This window comes from Taudactylus pleione, unplaced genomic scaffold (assembly GCF_031769625.1).
Source record: "Taudactylus pleione unplaced genomic scaffold, aTauple2 ptg000109l, whole genome shotgun sequence".
Taxonomy (NCBI): Eukaryota; Metazoa; Chordata; class Amphibia; order Anura; family Myobatrachidae; genus Taudactylus; species Taudactylus pleione.
In genome coordinates, this window is record NW_028284511.1 from 1,622,991 (window position 1) to 1,645,790 (window position 22,800).

General features: G+C 40.9%; 1 protein-coding gene across 1 annotated transcript in view; it reads left to right on the top strand.

Annotated features, from left to right (window-relative positions):
• LOC148525214 (hemocytin-like) overlaps nt 1–22,800 on the top strand; it is a 200,258-nt gene that overhangs the window by 30,314 nt on the left and 147,144 nt on the right. The window contains exons 4-5 of the mRNA XM_088471025.1: nt 2,551–2,582; nt 14,505–14,679. Of these exons, the coding sequence (XP_088327151.1) occupies nt 2,551–2,582; nt 14,505–14,679 (207 nt within the window). The remainder of the gene's footprint in view (nt 1–2,550; nt 2,583–14,504; nt 14,680–22,800) is intronic.

Sequence of the window (22,800 nt, forward strand, 5' to 3'; positions counted from 1 at the left end):
TTTCCACAACACTGGTCTCTTTCTTCTGATACTATCCCGCAAAGTTGCTACAACATTTTTGTACTAATGGTGTCAAAATGCAAACCTAGCCACAGCATATTCTGGTGTATCTGCTTTAGTTACTGCACTCCTTCATACAAAATGACTTAGACTACCCAATACCAGCCAAACAGCCTATAAGCTGACATGTAGAATACTAGCTAAATCCATTGATTTAGTATTTGTGCATCCATAGCAGCCTTTAGGAAGCAGATTGAATAAGTTTGTCAGGTTTATAGTACAAAATGTCTCCATTTTCTTCCAACTGGACACCAGCAACATTAGCTGTACCTGTTTAATTTATTTTTTCTGCAGGGCAAGGTGCTGAGCTCTGCTATGTATTGTTTGCTATATTACGGTCATTAATGCACTCGTGTCTGTTAATATGAACCAGAACAGGAACTATTGGGATGTATTCAATGAGAGGAATATAGTTCTCATATACACAGGGGCATCGCAACATTTTTAGGCTGGGGGGACAAGATATAATTTCATTTGGCGACCCTAAATCGCTGAATGTCGCCCCCTCATTGTCAACTGGAGTAACCTGCCACACCACCTACCTCAAGGCAAAGATCAGTAAGCCTTTGCTTTTGCTGATTTGGCCTCTGTATTCGGACATCACTGCTCTCTCCCAGTCTCCTCACTTACAGAAAACACAGCACTACCACGCAGATCTGTGAACACATGCAACCAAAAGTATGTCCCTGTACAAGCAATGAAACCAACCAGTGCTGGGAGAGAGAAGGATTGTTACCCGCAGACTGCCAGGCGTTGTAGTTTGACATAGGAAATGGAGTTTATCGTTATGGTGCACTGAACCTCGCACTAGAACTATAGAGTCCATCATGCAAAGCAAATGGTGAGAACGGCTCCCAGAAACCTACTCGCACCTAATAGGTTTGAGCCCAGTGTATGCACCCTGCCATTCCCTGTACTATAAACATACACACACTACCGCAAATACTCTGTATGTATAAACCAAAAGAAGAATACAAGGATGAAAAATCAAATATACATATCAAACGCTGCAAACTTTGCTCCATCTGGCCGCCCAATATACAGACATGAACACGCACATATAGTGACTACAACGCCAGACTCCACCCAACTACAGACATAGGGACTCTCAATTCCTCCAATCCAGTAATTCATGCAACAACTAATAATGCAGTATGTTTAGCACAATGGGCACAGTATACATTGCATCCATGCCATACATGGGAATTATTATCAGACACCACCATGCCGGGCTGGTTACACCCAAAGGAGCAAGATTGGTTCAGGCTGCACCTTATAATGACCAAATACCAACAACAAAAATATGTTCTTATAAAAAAGAGAAACAAAAAACACACAGATTTCAGTAAGATATAAATAGCTGCACATTTAAGTTGTTTAGGCCTATTACTATCGGAGGTGTCAATAGTTTGAACTGTGATTGGCAAATATGGTTAAAAAAAATATGCAAAGTCATTTTTCCTAAACTTAATCTTCTAGTGAGTCAGACATGTTACATACAGGTATATATGTGTATCCAACATAGTACATAGGTAAGGACTATGGGACTGATTCAGACCCGGTCGCAAGCGCTGAGCGCTTGCAACCGGGTCGATGTTTGCCCACTGGCCATGCGCATGACGGAGCCGGCTCCCAGGTCTCGCACCAAAGGGGGCGAGCTGTCGATGGTGATTGACAGCTCGCCCCTTTTGGTAGGCGTGGCCGGGGGGGGCATCACAAACGGAGGCGTTCCCAAACGAATGCCTGCCGTTTGTGGGCGACCCCACTGACATCACAAGTGATGTCAGTGGGAGAGCTTCCGGCTCTATTAGAGCCAGAAGCTCTCTGGGGCTTGCGGCCACGAGACCCTACCACAAGGCCTTAGCGACCATCATCATGGCCACTCGCTATAGCTGTGGGTGGTCACCTACAGCTATGCGAGCGGCCAGGAGGCCGCTCCTTAAAAAACAGCGCCCGCCCTGATTCAGAGCGAGCGCTCGCTTTTTGCGAGCGCCTCTGAATCAGGCCCAATATTCTGATGACTGATGACATCAGGGTACAAATACTGAAGGGGATCTATATACTTCCGTAATTTGCACTGCACTTGTGCAGTGCACTCAGCCTGCTCCTGGTGCCTCTGAAATGTTGGAGGGGCAAGATGCTCCCTTGCCCCCTCCCCATTCCAATGCCTATGCACATACAGTAAAATGCAGTTTTAGCTGATGACCGAATGGCTAATAACTGACTTTGCTGTGCTATAAAATAAGCAATTCCTAATGATTAGCCTAGTATACACAATAACAAATAAAAATAATACATCCTCGCAGACACCATCATTTTGTATTTTGCTCACAACTTTCATGAGAAAACATAAACAACATTCTACTTTTAGGATTCAGTTGTAAATTTACTCTGTGTTATACATCAAAAACGTCAATGAATGCCATTACGCATGAAGAAGTTGCAGTGATTTTATTTGATTGTAATTTTCTTTTTCTATTTTGTTTTTAGTTTGTACAACAAGTGATGGACAACAACATCTGGTATGTTTTATTATTATTTTTAGAATATTCATTGTTTATAAATAATGTATAAAAAAAAGTTTTTACTTTAATATTTGTTATAAAGCTTTAATGGTACAGTACTCTATATCATGAAAATTAACATATGACTGTCTTATGAAAGGTGTATGCATGATTGTTGTAAAACAACACATTGTAAAAATTCTAGCTCATTTGGTGTAGTGGTTATCATTTGGGTTTAATTCCCACTAAGACTATATGTGGAGTTTGTATGTTCTCCCCATGTTTGTGCATGTTTCCTCCCGTATTCCAAAAACATACTAGTAGGTTAATTGGATCCTTACAAAAACTAATTCTAATGTATATGTATATCTGTACATATGGTAGGTAATATAGGGCCTGATTTAGAGTTGTATGCTAATTCTGCGATTTTTAGCTTTGGATATGCGAAAATATGCCAATGCAACAGAGACCGGGACTTGTACTAAGATGCCCACCTGAGCCATCGCAGCTGTCTGCAACTGCGTACACATACGCAGCATCGGATACAGATCATGCAAACATCAACTTCCTTAGAGAGTCAATGGTCACAGAGTGGTCGCTGTAACTGAGATGCCGGAGCCATGTTTCCTGTAAATGGGATTGCAGATGTAGGATGAGTCACGCCCCCAAAATGGTTGAGACATACCTGCATTTATAGCCGACATTCCCCGATGCCTCCCCCAAACGCTCCTTTCCTGTCAATTACACTATGAATAGAGACTCGCAGCATGCAACTACGATAATGTACTTTGACACATGAGCAGAGCAACTCAGATGCATGCGTGGTCGCAAAAATTTGCTCCATCTGTGAAAACGACAGCATAGTGTACAACTCTGAATCAAACATTTGAAATTATTCTGGGGAGGTAAAGCTCTGCGTAATATGTGTGTGCTTTATAAATAACTGTTAATAAATAAATAAATACATAAAATACATTAAAAAAAAAGAGAATAAAAGCCTGCAGCCTGTATTAGAAAAAAGTTGGTGCTGTTTGAAGTAATGGGGATTGTAACCCATCTAAATTGATAAAACACAGCTAGGTGACAGCTCAGGATAAGTTAATTATGGTTTTGAAATTAAAACATATTTTTTAAATATTTTTACTTATAAAAAAACAATAAAAATATACTGTATTTATAAATAACTATAATGTATAACTAAATGCATGTGTGTGGACAATGATGCGCTTAACTAGAATTTTTATAAGCAATCTTATGTTGGTCTTAGAGCTGCACACTAGAAATAAGGGTAGATCTCATCAGACCCCCTCAGAACTCTTAGGGCTCTATTTACTACAATCCGCATATTGAATGTAGATTGTAGTATGAAATTATCGACTGAATTTGCATTGCGAATTCAGGCAATATCACAGGGATTTACTACAAATCCCTTGCAGGGACAGAGCTTGCGATAAAGCTCTCTCCCTGCGAATCCCCTCTGCACACTAGTCACGGTATTTTCGCAAAAAATACTGTGACAAAGTGCCTGCACATGCGCCGACCGGCCGCCACTGCTCCGCCCCCGGCGCTAACCGCCGCCCCCCGCGATCACGGAACCCCCGCGACCCCCCTCCCCCCACATGACCCCCCCTCTCCCTTAATTACACTTACCTGTATGATCCGGGCCTCCGGTGATGTCCTCCATGCCTCCGATCAGGTGATCTCCCATACTGCACTGGGACTCGATCACCTGATGACCGGGCCGCAGTGCACTATGGGAGACCAGCTGACCGGAGGGGAGACATCACTGGAGGCCCGATCACCGGTCCCTGGAGTCAGGTAAGTAAAACAATTTTTTGACAATTTTTTTTCTTTTTTTTACAGTAATCAGCTTTCAGTCTGTTTAGACCACACAGTTGATTACTGGGACCAACTCCCGGCTCTGCTCTGCCCGTTAGAGTAGGAGGCCGGTAACCGGGGGAGACCCTGGATAACGCCACCTCCAGGTGGCGTTATTATCACAGGGCTTTCCCCGGTATTTTTTTACAATTTATTTTTAGTAACTTTGGCCAGATCACATTTCCCATTACAATTATGCAAAAATGCGATCTGATTACTAAAAATAAGTGATACTTAGGGGTTGGAGTAGAATTTTACGAATTCTACTCCAATTGCCCTATAGTAACTGTAGGTGATACTAAAATAATGTGAAAAGGGTATGAAAACCCTTTTTCACTTTATTTTAGTAAAAATAATGTTAATAAATAGAGCCCCAAGTGACTATTATAGTGATATACACAACGGTCCTGTCCCATCTCCCTCTGCCCCCAGCCAGTAAATGTCAGTAAGAGTTGCATGGAGTGTGCATGCCTGCCACACAGGCAAGCATCATACCATCAGATGTCACTGCAGCTCATTAGTTGCACTGTTCACGGTATGAAACTGGAAAGACACACAGAGAATATAAGGCTGGAGAGTCAAAGAGGGTGCAGGAAGCTGAAGAGACACAGGGTGGCCTTAAGACTGGAGAAATACAGGGGGGGTCACAAGGCTGGATAGACAAAAGTGCATAAGTCTGGAAAATCACAGAGGGAGCTATGAGACTGATGAGACACAGCAGGGCTTGAATTTGGAGAGGACATTGAGGGATGGGACTCGTGAGACACGGGGGACATGTGGCTGGAAAAACACAGGGAGGGCATGAAGCCAGCGAGAATAGGTTGGAAACGGGCTAGAAAGACATAGAGGCTGGGGAGGTTATGAGGCTTGAGAGAAACGGGGCGGATAAGAGTGGAAAGAACAATGAGGGATGAGGCTGGAGAAACAAAGGGGGATAAAGCTCTGTAGCGGCTGCAATAGCTTGCAACCCAGTGAGTGACTGTTCCAAAATATTAGTCTATTTTACCCCCCTTAATTTTTTTTTAACAAAGTTAACATATGGGTGCTTAGTTCAGTATATAGATTTATCTACAATAAAAGCAACATTTATAATATTAAAATATAATAAATAGCAAAAGTAAAGTATTAATTTAAAAAGGAACAAGATATGTTTCATGTACATGACATTCTCATAATAGTTTGATTTGTTTTTGATGGCTGAATTGTTGCTGGTTTACCAAGTGTAGGAATTTAGAAAACAACATGATTTTCATACAATACTTACGTTAAATCTTCATCTCAAAATCCATTATGTGAAACCATGGGCATATAGATTCTATATTTGGACATTGGCACTTTAAAAATCTACAAGCTATTTAAACTCATCCCCCTAAATATCTACATCCTACAGAGATCTATGTTATAGTACTAATCAGGCATCACAGGATAGGTACAGAGAGAGATAAACTACGATACAATACTCACAATAATTCTTGTAGTTTGTTAACCTTTAACAGGAGAATAAAAACCTAATTGGTTGGTGCTCAGTGTCTCCCAGTGCCACTTTGCATATGTCAGGAAGCATGGTCCCTTCTGCAGCATCATACCACTTATTTTCCATCTGTAGTCTTTGTGTACAAAATTAGCAAGTTTGTATGGGTCACATATATAGCATAATTTTGCCCACAGGCTGAAGACAAAAGGACTTCACTGTGGTGTGACAAGTCTCAATGCAGTCTCTTGTAAACTTAGTCTCCCCTTATGTGGGGGATAAAAGAAATCCCAGACTAACAATCAGTGCTAGGTGATTGTCTAATATTATTCAAGTCTAGATTACGTTGGATCAATATGCTAACATGCTCTTCTGATTTCCTGCATACTGATCTAGTTTAAGACCACAGTCTTGTTGCTGAATGCTCACATACTGTATTACAACATAATGCCACATATGGCATTAACTTTTCTTGCAGCGTCCATCTGAAGTTGGTTTCCTCATGGTTTCCATGTGCCCCATGCTGACTGTATTTCCAGTGCCATTCCCCTTACCTATAGTTTTTGGGTGCATTGCTTTTTTGTGACTTTATCCATATGGTTATGTAACCACTGTGTCCTGCTACAAAAATAAGTCTTCCCAATTTAAATCTCACTCAGGCAACTTTGACATTTCAAGTTGGTGCTCTTTATAAAGATGAACTGTACTTCCTAGTGATATGTTCTGCTGCCAGTCTGATAGTAATGGCAAAACCCATGCTATATCAGCATACCCTGTTTTAGACTGGCACGTGGCTCACATTTTAACTTGGGGTGCTCATTGTCATTTTAATTGTCTAGAGAAAATTAGACCAGTAAATTCAGTCACATTTTCATCAACCTCCACCAAACCTTCTTTCCCACCTCTTTTTCTGATGTTTTCAGCATGCAGAGTGCAAAGACTTTACCACTTCACTATAAGTGGAATTGTCCAATTTATCTCATGCTAGTTAAAATACCAACTTTGGGGAGATATTACTCTTTTTTGCTACCTGAGACCAAGGCTTTGTGTAACTATACTATTTTCCAGCTGCAGCTGGTTTCTTCATAAAAAAGAGAGGCATATAGTCTCATCAGAATATTGTGTGGGAGATTGCTTTCAAAACCCCAGATACAGTATCATCATTATGAGTATTTGGTTATGCCTTTAGGCCTAAGAAACTCACCATCAGTCTTCCACCAATTCTTAAATATTATATTGCAGGATTGGTGCCACAGGCATATAGTTGTCTATTTGAATGACAGTCTTATCCTTTTAAGGATCTATCCACACATTGAAAACACAAGGTTCTCTATGAATATGTGTATGGTGTGTGTCATTATCTTAAATAGTCGTAATTTTATAAACTGTTAAAACTGTTTATTTCTTTTGTAATAACCCTGTGTGCGCCCTATGCCCTACTGCCCAATGTATTCGATGGCAGTCACCCTTGGGGTCTCAGAGCTGGAAAGATATCGAGTTGGCCACTCTTCCCTTCTGACATCTATTGTTCTGTAGTCTACGTGCTCATCCTGGCATCCTGTTCCCAACCTTTTATTGGTCTGTATCTAATGATATAGTTGAGGTTTAATTAGCTCTACTTTATAGCTCCTGTCTCTGCTCCTCTCATGTCATTCTTTCCCCATCCAATTTATCTTCTTGGTATAAGGGAGATGTTAATTTCTCAAGGACCTCATAAAAAGGTGGACATTCCTCACTCTGCAGCAAGTCTTGGCCACTTTACATATTCCCACACTTGTTATCCACCAACATGTACAACTTTGAAATGTTTTTGAAGCATCCTCACTCAGAGTCGCTGCCAGACTACTGACTCCTTTAAATATCATTGTCTGGCTAGTTACACATTATTATAGGGATGGTTGGGAGACCTGCACTACCTATATGGCACTGGTACCTATATGTGATATGGTGCTTGCAGCTGATCTCAATTGGGGCACCTACCCAAAGTTCAACCGTATTTAATGAAAGTGGAGATCCGCGCTACACCTATTTGTGAGTGTGATATGCTTATTTTAACTTGCTGATATAAACAAAAGTAAATATGGGTTAATGTCTGATGGTGTGCACTCTGCTGTTGTCCTATTCTGATAATAACCCACACCATGTGATGGTTATTGGTCCCGCCCGCCAATTACAGGACAAGACAAGATGTTATTTGAAGTAAAAATATATTTCAAATTTGTGTATCATAGAGAAACAAACATAAAAACAGTCAACAATCTGTTGGGCTGTCGTAAAACATAGGAGCAGCGTATCTATAGTATTGTCGTGCCACTGCTCACTGTTGTGATGAGGTGATCTCAGAAGGTGGGGGGGAAGGGGGGGGAAAGTTGTAGGCGGAATGGTCTTTTTATAAATTAACCACACTTGTATGCACTGCACTGAGGCTTAATAGGCTCTGTTATAATATGTCCTTATGAAAAAACTGTGAGGTAATGTGCGGCGTCCCGCTACCTCTTGTGCAAATAGTTCTGGAGTATTAGTCCTAAGTAGTAGGGATCTGTTGGGAATGATTAGTGGTGTCTTCTTGCAGGTTGGAGACCATTGTGGTTAGGATGCAGTGTCTCCGGACTATGGTAGTGTGGACTGGGTGGGTGGCAAGCCTAATGAAAGGGAGTGCCCCACATCTCACCACGGACCTAAACAGTACCCTGTCTGGGGAGGGGACTGCCAGTTAGGACCGTCCCCGATCTGTTCCTGCTGCCCCCTCCACTACGGAGACTTATCTGCACTCCTGCCGCTGTGTATGGCTGGATCCCTCCTCCTCCTGCTTGTACTCTGAGTCCTCCGTCCCGTTGTGTCCGTCTCTGATCCCTGAGGAAGCCCTAACAGGCGATACGCGTTGGAGACACACCAGCATACTGATCATTTTTCACCCACCCGGGTACCACACGCGAAGACACTGACTGAGACTTCAGTCCGGCTCCACCAGGTCACGAGTAGCCGCACCAGGTGACCAGCACATCACACGTGACACGAGTAGGAACCAGGAAACAACAGGACGGGGAGATTGGAGACGGACACAACGGGACGGAGGACACTGGTGGTCTTGTCTTTTATCCAGAGATTTTGGGCTAAGGTTTGCTGTCTTTTAGTTTCTCCAGTATCTTTAAATATTTGTTTCCTTCCTAAGCATGTAAGTACTCTGCTTACCTATCCTGGATTTATTAAAACACCAAAATAAACTTAATAGACATGTAATGAGTTTGGCCACTTGCCTAATCACTTTCTTTAGAAGGTCCAAACCTTCTCACTTCCTCTGAAGAGAAATTGGTCAAATATGTGTACAAAATGGAACAGTTTGCTGTTATCCTACAAGACTCCTCCATATCGCTCCATAAAGTATGGAGTTCCTGGACTGTCCATGCTCTTTCATTACAATATGAATTCCCCTTCCAATAATGCATACACTTTGTGTGCTTTATCCCATTAACTTTACAGTAGTCTGCCCAAGAGGTCAACAAACTATCCTACCTCTCCTTCTCTCCTCTCCTTAACGCTCTCCTCCCCTTGCCATTAATGGTTCTCTGCTTATTATGAGCCTTCCTGCTCTTTTCTGTGTACATTTTTGTTCTCTGCACAAAACAATTAATTACTTATTGTGTTATCTGTATTTACTTGATGACTTCAATACATTCTATTTAAAAAAAGAGGTCATATTCATGGTTTAGCTTGTCAGAGAATACAATAATTCTTAAAAATCAAATTTTAACTGTTTTTCCATTGAAGGCAGTTATACTATTGCTTGATGGAAAAACCAGCCCCTGGATAAACACATTTATTGTGAGTAGCCCACTTTTTTTCTCCCACTTTCTACCTGGGTACCTCTGATTGGTAGGTGTCAGTGGAGAGGACAGGATGAGGGCAGGAAGACAGCAGCTTTCTCTGCTTTTCTCCAGGCAGGAGGCTCATAACATCATCCACAGAAGGCCACATTTTTTTGAGAAGCAAAATAGAAAGCTGATCTGTCCATGCTTCTCTGAATTACTTTCACCATACTAGTGTACTAGTGTATAGGGAAACAAAATCTAAACTAATCAGGGGCACTGCTGGAGAAATCTGAGATTTCTCCACGGCAAACTCTTCTCTGTAGGAATGAAGCCGTGAAAAGTCCTGTTATCACAGTGGGAGAGTGATAAAGGGCTTTCACTACTGCATGATTGAACCCCATTGTATTTAACTATACCATCTGACCTTCCACATTGTAGTGCTCCTCTGCAGGCACTAATTGGGGTGTGCACTGGGAGTTCTTCTTGTAACATAATATTGGTTAGCAGGAATGGAAAATCTTTCACACTCCCTATAGCAACAGATCATATGTGCAATACTTCTATCTCACTTGCCCATTAGCACAGCCCTATACCTATATTTAATACTTGCTGATATGCCCTGTTCCACACATATATACCTTAGCTATTTTCTATTTCCATTTCCTACATACAATACAGCAACATCACTGGAACCCACACTTTGAGGAGAAGCATATGGGCTGGGAGGCTAGGAGGGTGTTGAGGAACTCCAGGGGGTAATGGACCATGTCATCCATTTGCACTACCAAGTCCACAGACCTGTAGACCATTTCTGCCCCTTCGAGTGACTGAAGTAGAGTGTCATTAATGACGGTAGCTGTGTCATTCTTGGAGGTCAGAATGGCACGCTCGCACAGCCAGTCCATGGACTTTTTTTTGGTTATCGGAAATATCAAGGTATATCCTGGTTGTGAGGTCTGCTAGGGTCTTCACAACAGTGCCTAGACCTGTAGGAATGGTCTCCTTTCCTTTGGACTCAGGATACTCTCCTTCCCCTATTTTGAGTAGTTGGAGTATTGCCCAGTGGAGCATCACCCCTCAAGTGGACCCTCATTTTCTTCCTGGCTCGATTTCCCCTCGGTACTACTGGCAGAGTCTGCCAAAAGTATCCAGTTAGCAGCACAATGATGCCCCTCATCACTCTTCATTGCCCCTAATGTCTTTGTGGGTTTTGCTCAGTGCCTCAAACCCCCCTTATGCATCATGGTACTCCTATCCCAGACAATAAGCTTACAGTGTTCTTAGCAGTGGCAGCTCCAGAGATGTGGCTGCAGCACAGTCCAATGTTCAATTAAGAGTGCCACACCAACTGCCACCCCAAATGTTGCCAAACATTATGTGGCTCCCCTATTTGAATATTGGACTGCGCTGTAGCCACACCTCTGGAACCACCACTTATCCCAGACAATGATCTTATAATCCCACAGCACTTGGCCATGTTGCTGTGTCATTCAATCACCTTGGTCGAAAGAAAACATTTTACCTCTTTTAAGCCCCTTAGGTGTAAAAAAAAAAATCTCTGCTTAGTGAGTGCTTAGGTCATAGAAGGAATATACTCCCCAAATGTCATGTTTCTAGGTCCGGGGGTTTGGGGTGTGTGTTGATGAGTCAGTCAGGACATTGCACAGGAGGAGGAATCATTTTACCCCTTTTCACCCCCTTAGGAGTTGACTTTCAAAAAATTCCTGCTTAGGTGCTTAGATCATGGAAAGAATATACTCCCAGAATTTCAAGTTTCTAGGTCCAGGGGTTTGGGTTGAGCATTGATGAGTCAGTGAGTCAAGACTTTTATTTTTATATATTGAGATTTAGTTTATAATAGTATAATAGAGAAATTAAGTTATGATGAATTGGTCCCTTAAACAGCAATAACAGCTATTGACTCATGCAAACAAGAGAACTATTGACATTAACACAAAAGAAGTGTAGACATTTGGGTAGTCCATCTATTGAAGACTCAATATCATATTCTTTTGGAGAGGCTTATTTTCCACTGTCATTTTTTATATACATGTACAGTATGTGAATTGTTTCCACTGTTTTATGTATACCTTTAATAATACAGTATATCTTATTATAGAGCTTAATGCTAAAATTATCAAGACAAGATACATATAACTCTTGATAGTTCAATAATTGCAGAATGGATAATTGACCCCCGTCCCAGAATTGGTGATGATCCATTCATACTGTACATTTGCTAATGGATACTTATGTGTACGACATAACTTATAAGTTTGTGTTCAAGAAGTGATTCTTGAAATATGGAATTACAATATAAAATTTAGTCCAAAATACAAAGGACATAATACATTTTTCTATTAGAGATTACAAATACACATTAATTTTCTTCCCTTAAATTTTCTTGTGGACATTTGTTTTTGCTTGTTTTAATCACCAATGTAACAGCACAGACCATTTCAATACAAATTTATAAATTATATATTTATTTAGTCTAAAGCAGTGCACTTTGTTTACGAATGTCCTTCCATGTACACTATATACTTGTAATCAAGGTTAAGCTGGTCCACCTCTTTCATATTATTCCTGGAGCGATCACTTCCTGATAAACTATCAACTACTAGTACAAACATAATACAAGTGCAGAAATATTTTCCATATCATAAAAGACAAAACAATTACAGTATATTTAACTTTTAAAAAAGGGGACATTATTAATTCAAATGACATATGTACGGTTACTATTAGTTAAAATAATATAAACAGGGTCACATTTTTTAGTTAAAATTATTTATACGGGGACACTATTAGTTCTAATTATATACACAGGTGCACTATTATTTATTGTGTTTTCCTGGTACACATCAGCAAAGTACACCAGGTGGGTCTCAAAGCTTGTTTTGCATCTTGCCTCTCACTCCCACCTCTTTTACTAGTATTTTAATTATTTTCTCCTCTGGTTTGACAAAGTGCACAATGATATGTGTAGTGCTATGTACCTTTACATACAAAATATCAGGATGACTATTTTTAATGTGGTACTTTCATAAAAGAAGGTTTTGTTGCAGAAGAATGGCAGTATTTGAAAATTACACTTTAATAAATCTCCCCCTGATCTCCCTAATGTATACCATAGACTGGGATGTAGTCAAAATATAGACATCAAAATGGTCAAAAGGTCAACAAACAAAAGCTTGACATGGACATAATGAGTCAAAAAGGTTGACAGTGGGAAAAAATGTCAACAGTCAAATTGTTCAGTTATAATGTCAACATTGTTAAAATGACGACAGTTAATATGACTACATAGTTATAATTGGAATTAGTGGTGACCAGTAAACAGTGAGCCTGTGATGTCAGACTGATTGCAATTAGCAATTTAAATACTACCCTCCATTGTAATGCTAATGCAGTTGGAACAGAGCAAGTGTACTGTAATTCCACAGCAGCATACACTATTACCGCCACTGATAATGATCTTCATAGTAGCACTAAATAAATTACTGAACTGTAGCACTAATCCCCTGCTTAGTTGTGCTAAAAAAAATGAAAGCAAAGCATGTACACCCTGCCCATATTTTGCCCTCATGTTACAGTACATGTTCACTGTACACCCTGCGTATCTATAATGGGTGCAGGGTGTACGGTGAACATGGGCCCCTGGGTCCAGGGGGGCCCACACTGCAACCATTTAGTCTTTATACTTACCTGTCCATTGTCTCCACACTCCTGCTCTGCAGCGCTGAACCAGAGATGCAGAGCAGCAAAAATCACTGGGAAAATGGCGGAGGCCATTTTCCCAGTGTATTGCGCATGTGCAGTACTGGTTTCCCTGGGAAAACGTCACAGCACCATTTTCCTAAATACCTGCGAACTAAGGGCCTGATTCAGAGCCGGACGCTCTGACCAGAGCGCTCGCTCTGAATCAGGGCCTTCTTACTTAGACTTGGAGCGGCCTCCTGGCCGCTCGCATAGCTGTGGGTGACCACCCACAGCATATGCGAGCGGCCAAAAAGATGGTCGCGATGGTCAAGACCATCGCGGCCATCGGGCTTGCGACGAGACCCTGCGGTAGAGTCTCGGTGACCGCAAGCCCTGGAGTGATTTTGGCTCTATCAGAGCCAAAATCACTCCCACTGACATCACTAGTGATGTCAGTGGGGCGGGACCCAGACGGTAGGCGTTCCCATGGGAACGCCTCCATCTGGCATCCACGCCCCCGGCACGCCCACCAAAGGGGGCGTGCTGTCAATCAACATCGACAGCACGCCCCCTTTGGTGCGAGACCCATAGCGACGGCTACCCCGTCGTTATTTGGGTCTCGCGCATGCGCACGACGGAGCTCCCTCCGTCGTGCGTATGCGCACTAGGGCACCATCGACCCGCTTGCGAGCGCTCAGCGCTCGTGAGCGGGTCAGAATCAGGCCCTAAGCACGAATCTACTGCACCCACTGTCCGCCGTGGCACCGCTGGAGAGAGGGGGCACTCAGTCTGCACACAGGCGTTGTATTCTATATCTATACCCATAATTTTTTGTTAGCTTGTATTGAGATTTAGTAATTGGAAGTATCGCAGATCTTGCTGGTGTTTTTTTTTTTGGTGAAAAAATGTATTTGTATACCATAAAATTGTTTACTTTTGATGATGTTCAATTCATGCTCTAGGCATGCACGTGTCATTTTAAGGGTTATAGAGCCTACATATTGCATGAGGCACTTACATTGTAATAAGTACAGTATATGATATAGATATTCTCACAATTTATAAAAATCTTGATTTCAGCCTGGAGATAAATGGGAAGAAACTTGTCAGACTTGCAGATGCAAATCCGATGCCACAATAAGTTGTAAAAAAAAACGTTGTCCAAAATTTCAAGTAGCGAAGTGTATTCTGCCAGGAGAAAAAGCTTTCACTTTCTATGAATTAAATAATATTTGCTGTCCTGTATCAAAATGCTGTAAGTATATTACCTTCTTTCAGGCACATAGTGACGAATGCTCATTCAGAGAGTGAGTAAATTATATTGCTTGTATCTGATTCGAACTGGGCTAACAAAAATGGATTGGGTGGGTACAAAGTTCCTGGGACACTCTGGGGGCCTGAACTTGCTGGGGAGCGTAGCCACACTTATCAAGATGGAGGTCCATGCCCCTCTCTGAGTACTAATTCAAAGTTTAACAGCTGGGGCATGGTTATACAACCACATCCTACTCAGCATTGGGGCCTTCCCAAGCTCGGTGGCCTGGTTGCTAACAAATGTAAACCAATTAATCAACAATTAACTTTTATCTTTCTGATGCAAGTCTGACAGTGGATCTTATTTATGAAGTACAAAACAACCAAGACAAAGCATTAACTTCTTGGATATCAGACGATTTGTGCAATGCTTCAATTTGAATGTACATAGATTTTCACCCAAATACATTAGTTTGTGCAGCTACTGTACATGGGATGTTTGAGCAAGAACATAGGTTTGCATCTGTTGATGAGAGGAGTTTGAAATACTGAGGGTGATCCATTCTATGTTAGGATTAGTCAGGCAAAAACATTTGTTTGTTCAGTCGTGCTTAAACAAATTTAATTTTATAGAGCAGGATTATTAAAATAATATATGGTGGTACTAGAGTCTGTGTTTGTTCGATTTTGGGATTTTCGTTTATTTGCATTCCATTTTGCAAATTGAAGATTTACTAAAGGTAAAATCGAATGTAAATTCGAATATAAAACCAAATCCTGTTCAAACTCAAATATCGGCAACACATTGGTACTTTTACATCGACAAAAATAGGATCCCCTGATATACTAACATTCGATTTGAAAATCGAACACAAAATCCCCAAAATGATAGACTAATAGAAGATAGGCGATTCTTGCCTCTAAAAAACATTCTATTCCATAAACCTTCATTAAGATGCCTTTAAAAAGAAGAGTTGATGAACGCTATGCCAATGTATTTGCAATTGAGCAATTATTGGAAAATTGAGCATGCATATTATTCGTACTGCACATGCACCAAAGTCTTATAGTGATGCCACTGCCAGCGCCTACCGTTATGCAGAGTGATTGACAGTCAGGCACCGTTTCTGTACATTGAAGGGTGAGTGGTGGCAAGAATGCGTACATGTCACTGGGTGCACCTTTAAATCCGTACTCAAGCAGTGTGCCTCTGGCGTTGCTGCCATGATGTATGGCCATTGTTTTAATTGAGATGATTATCGAAGGATGTGCTTGTGTGCTGGGAATGTATACACAGTTGCGTTGCCTTTGTGATTGCTCCGCTGGGTGTCTCGCCATCGGAGATGTTCACAAACCAGAATTACAGGAACCACAGCAACATATTTTTTCATGTGATATGTTTTGTCCAATAGGAATAAAGTGTTTGTTGATTTTTAATTCTATTTAATTTGATTTTATATACGATTTTTTAAATGGACATCCGAAACCGAACAAGAAACCACCATTCAAAATCGACACACATCAAATTTGATTTTTTTATCTTAGTAAATGTGGGATTTTGACAGTGAAAACAAATGTTGATTTGATTTAATTTCAGTCGATTTCAATCGACCATAAAATCAGATGCAAAATCAAACTTTAGTAAATGTACACCATAGAATTGAAGAAGGCACATTTTACTGTAAGGGTGTTTCTTGCTTTTCAGAAGGGCACAATGCTATTTTACTAACATTTGATGTTTCACCCTCTAAGAGCTTATGGAGTTCAAGGGGTCTAATCACTATGTTAATTATCATGGCCCGAGCGATCCCCGATAATTAACATACTAACTCGATGTGAGCGCCGAGGCAATTAATCATTGCTCCGATGCAGAACCAGCTGATCTGAAAATCAGCTGTCTCTCCGAACAACTTTCACTGCTTTCAGTTGGCTCGGCAGTGCTAGTGCGCCTGCGTGACCTTGAGTTTACGCAGACGCACAAAGATCCGAAGTCCGGCGAAAGGATCCCTCTTCGCAGCCAGGGAACTCTTTCCCATAAGGAAGGAACAGGGTGAGCGCCGAGTGCGGGAGTAAACGCCATCGGAAGATTGTGAATGCTCCCGCAGTCAAGCTCCAAAAATAGTGTATTTTCAGAGCTTGATGAATTTCTGTCTCCATACTAGTGTATGGGAACAGCGGGCCACATCGAAATTGAAAGGTAAGCAGGAGACATCTGTGAAATCGCCAGCTTTACCTTTTTTATGAATGGCCCGGACACTTAATTTCTACAAAAGCAGGTGAAAATGTTCATATTCCCCTGCTTTTGTAGAAATTAAGTGATAATGAATAGACCCCAGTGCATCATACTTTTAATATAATGCAGTTTAAACTTTGTATTTTGTATTTCAACAGAGAGGCGCGTTTGTTTTGAACAATCTAAAAAAAGAAATGTGTAATAAAGACCAAGGGCCAAATGTAATAGGGTCTAATTTGCTAGTCCCAAAACAATTCCTCCAATAAAGCTGTTAATTTTAAATTGGCAATTAGCTTTAAGGCAAAATCAACCTGGTAGTCTTAAAATTCATTGCCACTTTAATCTTTAATTTAAGCCTAATACATTTGGTCTCAATTGTCAGCAATGACCACACTAAACCATACAGAATTGTAAGAAAGAAAGAAAGAAACCGTAAAATAATAACTTACTGAAAAATGTAGTTCTAGCTTGTAAGAGTTTGTCAGTAATACCACCTTTAAACCTGTGCTTTGCTTTTTCTAACTTTCCTCAAGCTGCAAGGACAATGGTCCTTCTAGCAGTGTGCCTAGTTGGTGTCTCCCCTTAAACTAGAAGTGTACCTAGGTGGTACAGTATCTTCCTTTAACTAGAAGTATGCCTAAGTGGTATCTCCTCGCAAACTACAAGTGAGAGTAGGTGGTGTTTCAAAGACCAAAAAGTAAGTCTATACAGTAACTTCAAGTTTGATTAACTATAAGATGCAGTAGTGCATCAAGTATGCTTTCCAAATGAGAAACAGCAAAGTGATATGTAATAATGCAGAGAATATGTTTGCACTGACGCACAGCCGTCAGCAGAAGCAACCCACTGTTGCCCTATCCATCCATATGGCGCTTACAGAAATTGTCAAGGAAGCGTTATGTTTAAAAGAGTCTTTGTGTGAATTAAGTCAGGATGATATTATCAACATAGATTGTGACAACAGAGGTGTAATTAACTTGTCCTATGCCACCAAGCACAATGGATGGTCTAAGCCTGTAGTTCCCAAACTTTTTTGAATCCCAGTGCCCTAGAGTATCAGCATTGTTTTCACAGCACCCCTAAGCCAAAAGTTTGTTATTGAAACATTCAGAAAAAAAATGTAGTAAAGTGAAGTAAATTGTGCTGACCTGTCATCCTTAGGTTCAGTTATGTAGTGGGGGACAGGTTTGCGCTTCTGTTTGTCCACATATTTACATTACATTGATCATCAATAATTTGATTTGGTGCTGAACCACCAACCTGAGGCACCCCTGCAAGTGTCCCGAGGCACCCCAGGGTGCCACGGCACACAGTTTGGGAACCACTGGTCTAAGCCATTAGACACCACTTGGACGCATGTCACAACTCTTAAATATGTTCCTAAGAGAATGTGGACTGGAATGTATTTTACATGTTGATATGTTTTCACTGTTCATTGTTTTACTGAATAACCTTGTTTCTGGCTTGATTTATGGGTCAGTGGTGGATTGCCTAGGTGCATAATAAGGTTCCACATGCAGCTTTTTGGGATTAAAAGAAATAAAATAAAATGTAGCTATGCTATCAGCATTCAGAAACAAAATAATAAACAACTTATTTATTATGCAGGGTACTACCTCTCTTATTGAACCCTGACTAGTATGGGCAGCTAGCCTGCAAACAGTCTCTTGTAGTCAGGTATAGACATGGCCCCCCTGGTCTGACTTCCACAAAGTCACACAGTCTCTTTAGTGGTCCTCCCTGCCAGCTTCACACAAACACAGTCAGAGCTTTGTAGTCCTCCCTTCCTGACTGCAACTCTGGACACCAGCCAAGCCTGGCCCCCACTGGCCTCTAGGCCACACAGGGCTCTATAGCTGCCACAGTTCCACTTGGATTGTTTCCTCTGGCAGCCTGACAGGTCTGCCTCCTCATTAGCCCTCACCTGAGCTCTGTCCACCAGGCAGCCCTTAGTTGTGGCCACACTTACTTTTCTACCCTGTGTGATTCCTCCAGTTCCATACAGAATCCACGACTCCCTATCGCCACTTAGCTTGGTCTTGCTACACATCCCCTTCAAGGTTGCCAGATCTGTCCTTTAATAAGCAACACATGAATTACACAGGTTCTGTGGATGGCTAACATCTAGGGGTATACTAACTATATGGTATAGTTAGTATACCCCTAGAAGTCAGCCATGCAGAGAACCTGTGTATTTCATGTGTTGCTAATTAAAGGGATGGATCTGGCAACTCTGATCCCCCTCTCCAGCTCACAACCCCTGGGTTTAGCGATTTATGACTAGGCATTTTTATGATGTAGTCACTTTTCACATCAGGGCCTTTCACCACATCTACGAATATCATCCAGACTTGTCTGTCATCTGGTGGTCAATCATACAGGTTCCTTGGTCTCTTCTTTTTCTTCTGTCCTCATGGAAATTTATATGTTTGTGTGATTCGCTCAAGCAGTTGTGCGACAATACTGTCAACTTTTGCAAGAATATTCTCCATATTAACACATTTCAAATAAAGCCTTTTACGCTTCTTTTGCCATTCGCATACTTTTCTTTGAACATGCATATTCTAGATGGTAACACATTGTAACCAAGGGGGCACACAGATCAATCTAATAATATACTGTATATTCATAAAAATTGATTCAATATATATATATATATATATATATATATATATACACACACAGTATATATAAACATGTTGCATCAATAAAAACAGTACAAGATAAAAGGCTCACTGTAATAAATAATAGGTAATAAACTTTTTCATATAAACGATAGAACAGTCCATCCAACTGGTGTCTCCTCTCCAAAGAAGTATTTTTAAAAAGCAATTTATTGGTATCCCCTTGGGTGATATTAATAATAAGTGCCAGATATTGAAATTTAATAACGACAGGTTAAAAGTGTCTCTGTGTTGCAGTCATAAATATCACTTACACACCTGATTGTCAGGTATATGCATAAAGGGGAAAGCACAGAGAAATGTCCAATCAAAAATTTTGTGCTATGCTTTAAGCCTTATAGATGTTATCCCTTGAGCCGGGGGAGACCACTAGCCACTAGTGATATTTCTATGCTCAACCCCAAGTCCTCCGGAAATCCTAATGCTGTCACAATGTACCGGGGCCAGGGTAGGAGCTCTAGCCGCTGTTTGTATCTGGCTTAGTGCTATGCTTAACCTCACAGCCTCCGGTGATCTCCAGTCCAGGGCAACACTAAGTACAGTATGAGGGTTGTTTATTGCTTTATTACCCTCTTTTTGCAGTAATGCATCCCAGGCACTTGATACTAATTTAGTTGCACAGGTCCGGTTTGTAGTTAATGCAGCAGCAAACAGTCTTCTTATCAAGTGGAACATGGAGTGGGCATCCAAATAATACATGCAGCCTGAATTTCTCTATATCCCTATCCATCTCTTTTTGGCTGTATTTAGGAGTGTCAACAGGATGCCAGGATTTCCACCCCATACACTTTTGTTGTCAGAAGCAGACCTTTCCTTAAATCCCTTTTGTTTCAGACAACAAATGGCTTTTTCTTAGTTTCTTCTTAACAGAGTCAAGGCTTTTCATGCTTAAACCTGTTATTGGCAGACTTTTACTTTGTTAAAAACCTCTCAAACTTTTAGCCTTGAAGCACTGCATTGGCTACTGGCATTCTCAGATTCTGGACTTTTTTGTCCACGTTTTATACTCGAATGTTTATTACATCGATCCACAAACTTCATCTCATAGGTTTGATGGCTATCTGCCACTTCAACCATGCTCATATCTCTCGGATTTTTGGGGGGGCATTGAAATTATGGTGAACAATGTCAACATCTTCCATTAGCACAGATTCAGATTCACCCGCTCCACCTTCTGTTTAGCTGTTTTAACTGCTTCAAACCTTGTAGTGTGAGACAACTTCACTTCATCACAAACAAATTCAGCTGCTTTGCAAGTTACATCTTGATTGCATAAAGACACTATTATACATACCGGAGTATTCCTCTTCACAAGACTGTCAATATTAACTTTCTTTAAGGCTTTGCTTTCTACTGCAAAATTGTGTGGCCTGGTCACATTCACATCACTTTGATTACATGGCGACTCCACAGTCTCATCCTTGGGAACCATCAATATCTCTGTAGCCTTTTGTATATCTTGTAAATTTTGGGACAAATGACCATCATCTTTATTTGTCAGCTCCACAGCACCGATTTTAGACAGTGCTTTATTATCTGGAACTGGAACTCTATGGGTGTACTTCACTTCTTCAGACATAATGGGAAGCTGAAAGTCCCTGCAAGGTATCTCATCCACTTTTCAACAGTCTTTTAGGGAGTTTCCCAACTTTGATACTTTGGTCGAATTTTGCACACGGGTACATTTGAGTACACCTCAATTTGGGTCAAGGATTCAACTTCAGAGTGTTAACAACTTCTTTTCCTCTTCTGCTTTTCCTACTTCCATGTGGCACTTTTCCTGATTTGCAGAGATCTGTTCTTCCTGCTGGGTAATTTTTCCCATGGTGTTTTCCAACTTGTTCTCAGACTGTAGAAGATTGCTCTACATTTCTTCAAATTCAATCAATCTCAATTTTTGTACAGCTATTTCACATTCTGCCATGTTTAATATACACTGATGCTCCAGTTCTCTGGCATACATTTCCATTTTGAAATTGTTGTAACTGGTTCTGTGTACTTCGCAGACATTTCTCAAGGTTATAATTTTCTCCTTGCAACTTTTTGATCTCCGCATGTGCATGGTACAGTTCTTTTTGCAAAATGTCACTATTTTTTGCTGAATCATGCAGAGTTTCTTCCAAACTTGCTTGAAGATGGACAATATACATGTCCTTTTCTCTTAACACCAGATTTAAATCAGCCACGTTTCCATGTGTGCACGCTGTGTCACTCTGATGTCCCCTCACACATTCTTTAATTCTTCCACTTCCCTCTGAAGTTCCAAACACCTCTGACGCAGTTCAGCAATGTCTTGCTCTTGTTTTGCAAAAAGCAACTCAATCTCATGCTCTTTTCCCAACAACACTTAATTATTTGTGAGAAGCACAACATTTTCACATTTTTTCTTAGACTTAAATGCTTCAGCCTTCTCAAGGCATTCAGACATAACCGCTGATTTGAGGTATCTCTTTAAAAGCTTTAATGTTTAGATCTCTTTTATCTTCCTCTTGTTTAAATGCTATTTTTAAAGAGGATAATACACTCTGTAACTTCTCTACAATTTGCTCATGCAAAAGTTCTCTCACAGGGGTGAGCAGTGAGGAGTGGCAGAGAGCGGGTACTAACAGACTGGCTGTTCCAGATATAACAAATTGATATTAGTGTATTTAATGGTCTGATTTACCCTGGATTGATGGTCTGATTTACCCTGGATTGATGTCTTTTTTTATTTATATTTTTTTGCTTACATGTATTTTATGATCTATTAGTATTTCTGATTTTTTTTAGTGATTCATAAAATATTTACTATTGTCCAGTGCTCTCCTTATATATGTATATTTTTTGGGTTTCATTTTGATATTCTTGTCTGGGGTTCAGCATTCCCAGGTCTTTGAGGGGAGCAGCAGGACATATGTGATTATATATGTATTTATTTTGGAGTTGAACATGTGTACACTTTACCACTTGGTTTAATTGTTTTCTTTTAATCTTGGTACCAGATTTAAAAAGCCTCCCCTTCTTTTGATTGGCAGCCCGAGCCGGTCCGAGAGCCGGGATTGGCTGGCAGCGTAACTCGGACCTGATGCTCCCGGCTCCATTCCAGCATAGAATAGATAGGGAGAGGTCAGAGGGAATTAAAGAGAGGGGGGGGTGTGAGAGAAGGAATCTGTTAGAGAAAAGGGCAGGGGGTGCGAAAGTTAAACAGGCAATTAGTGGTGTAGGG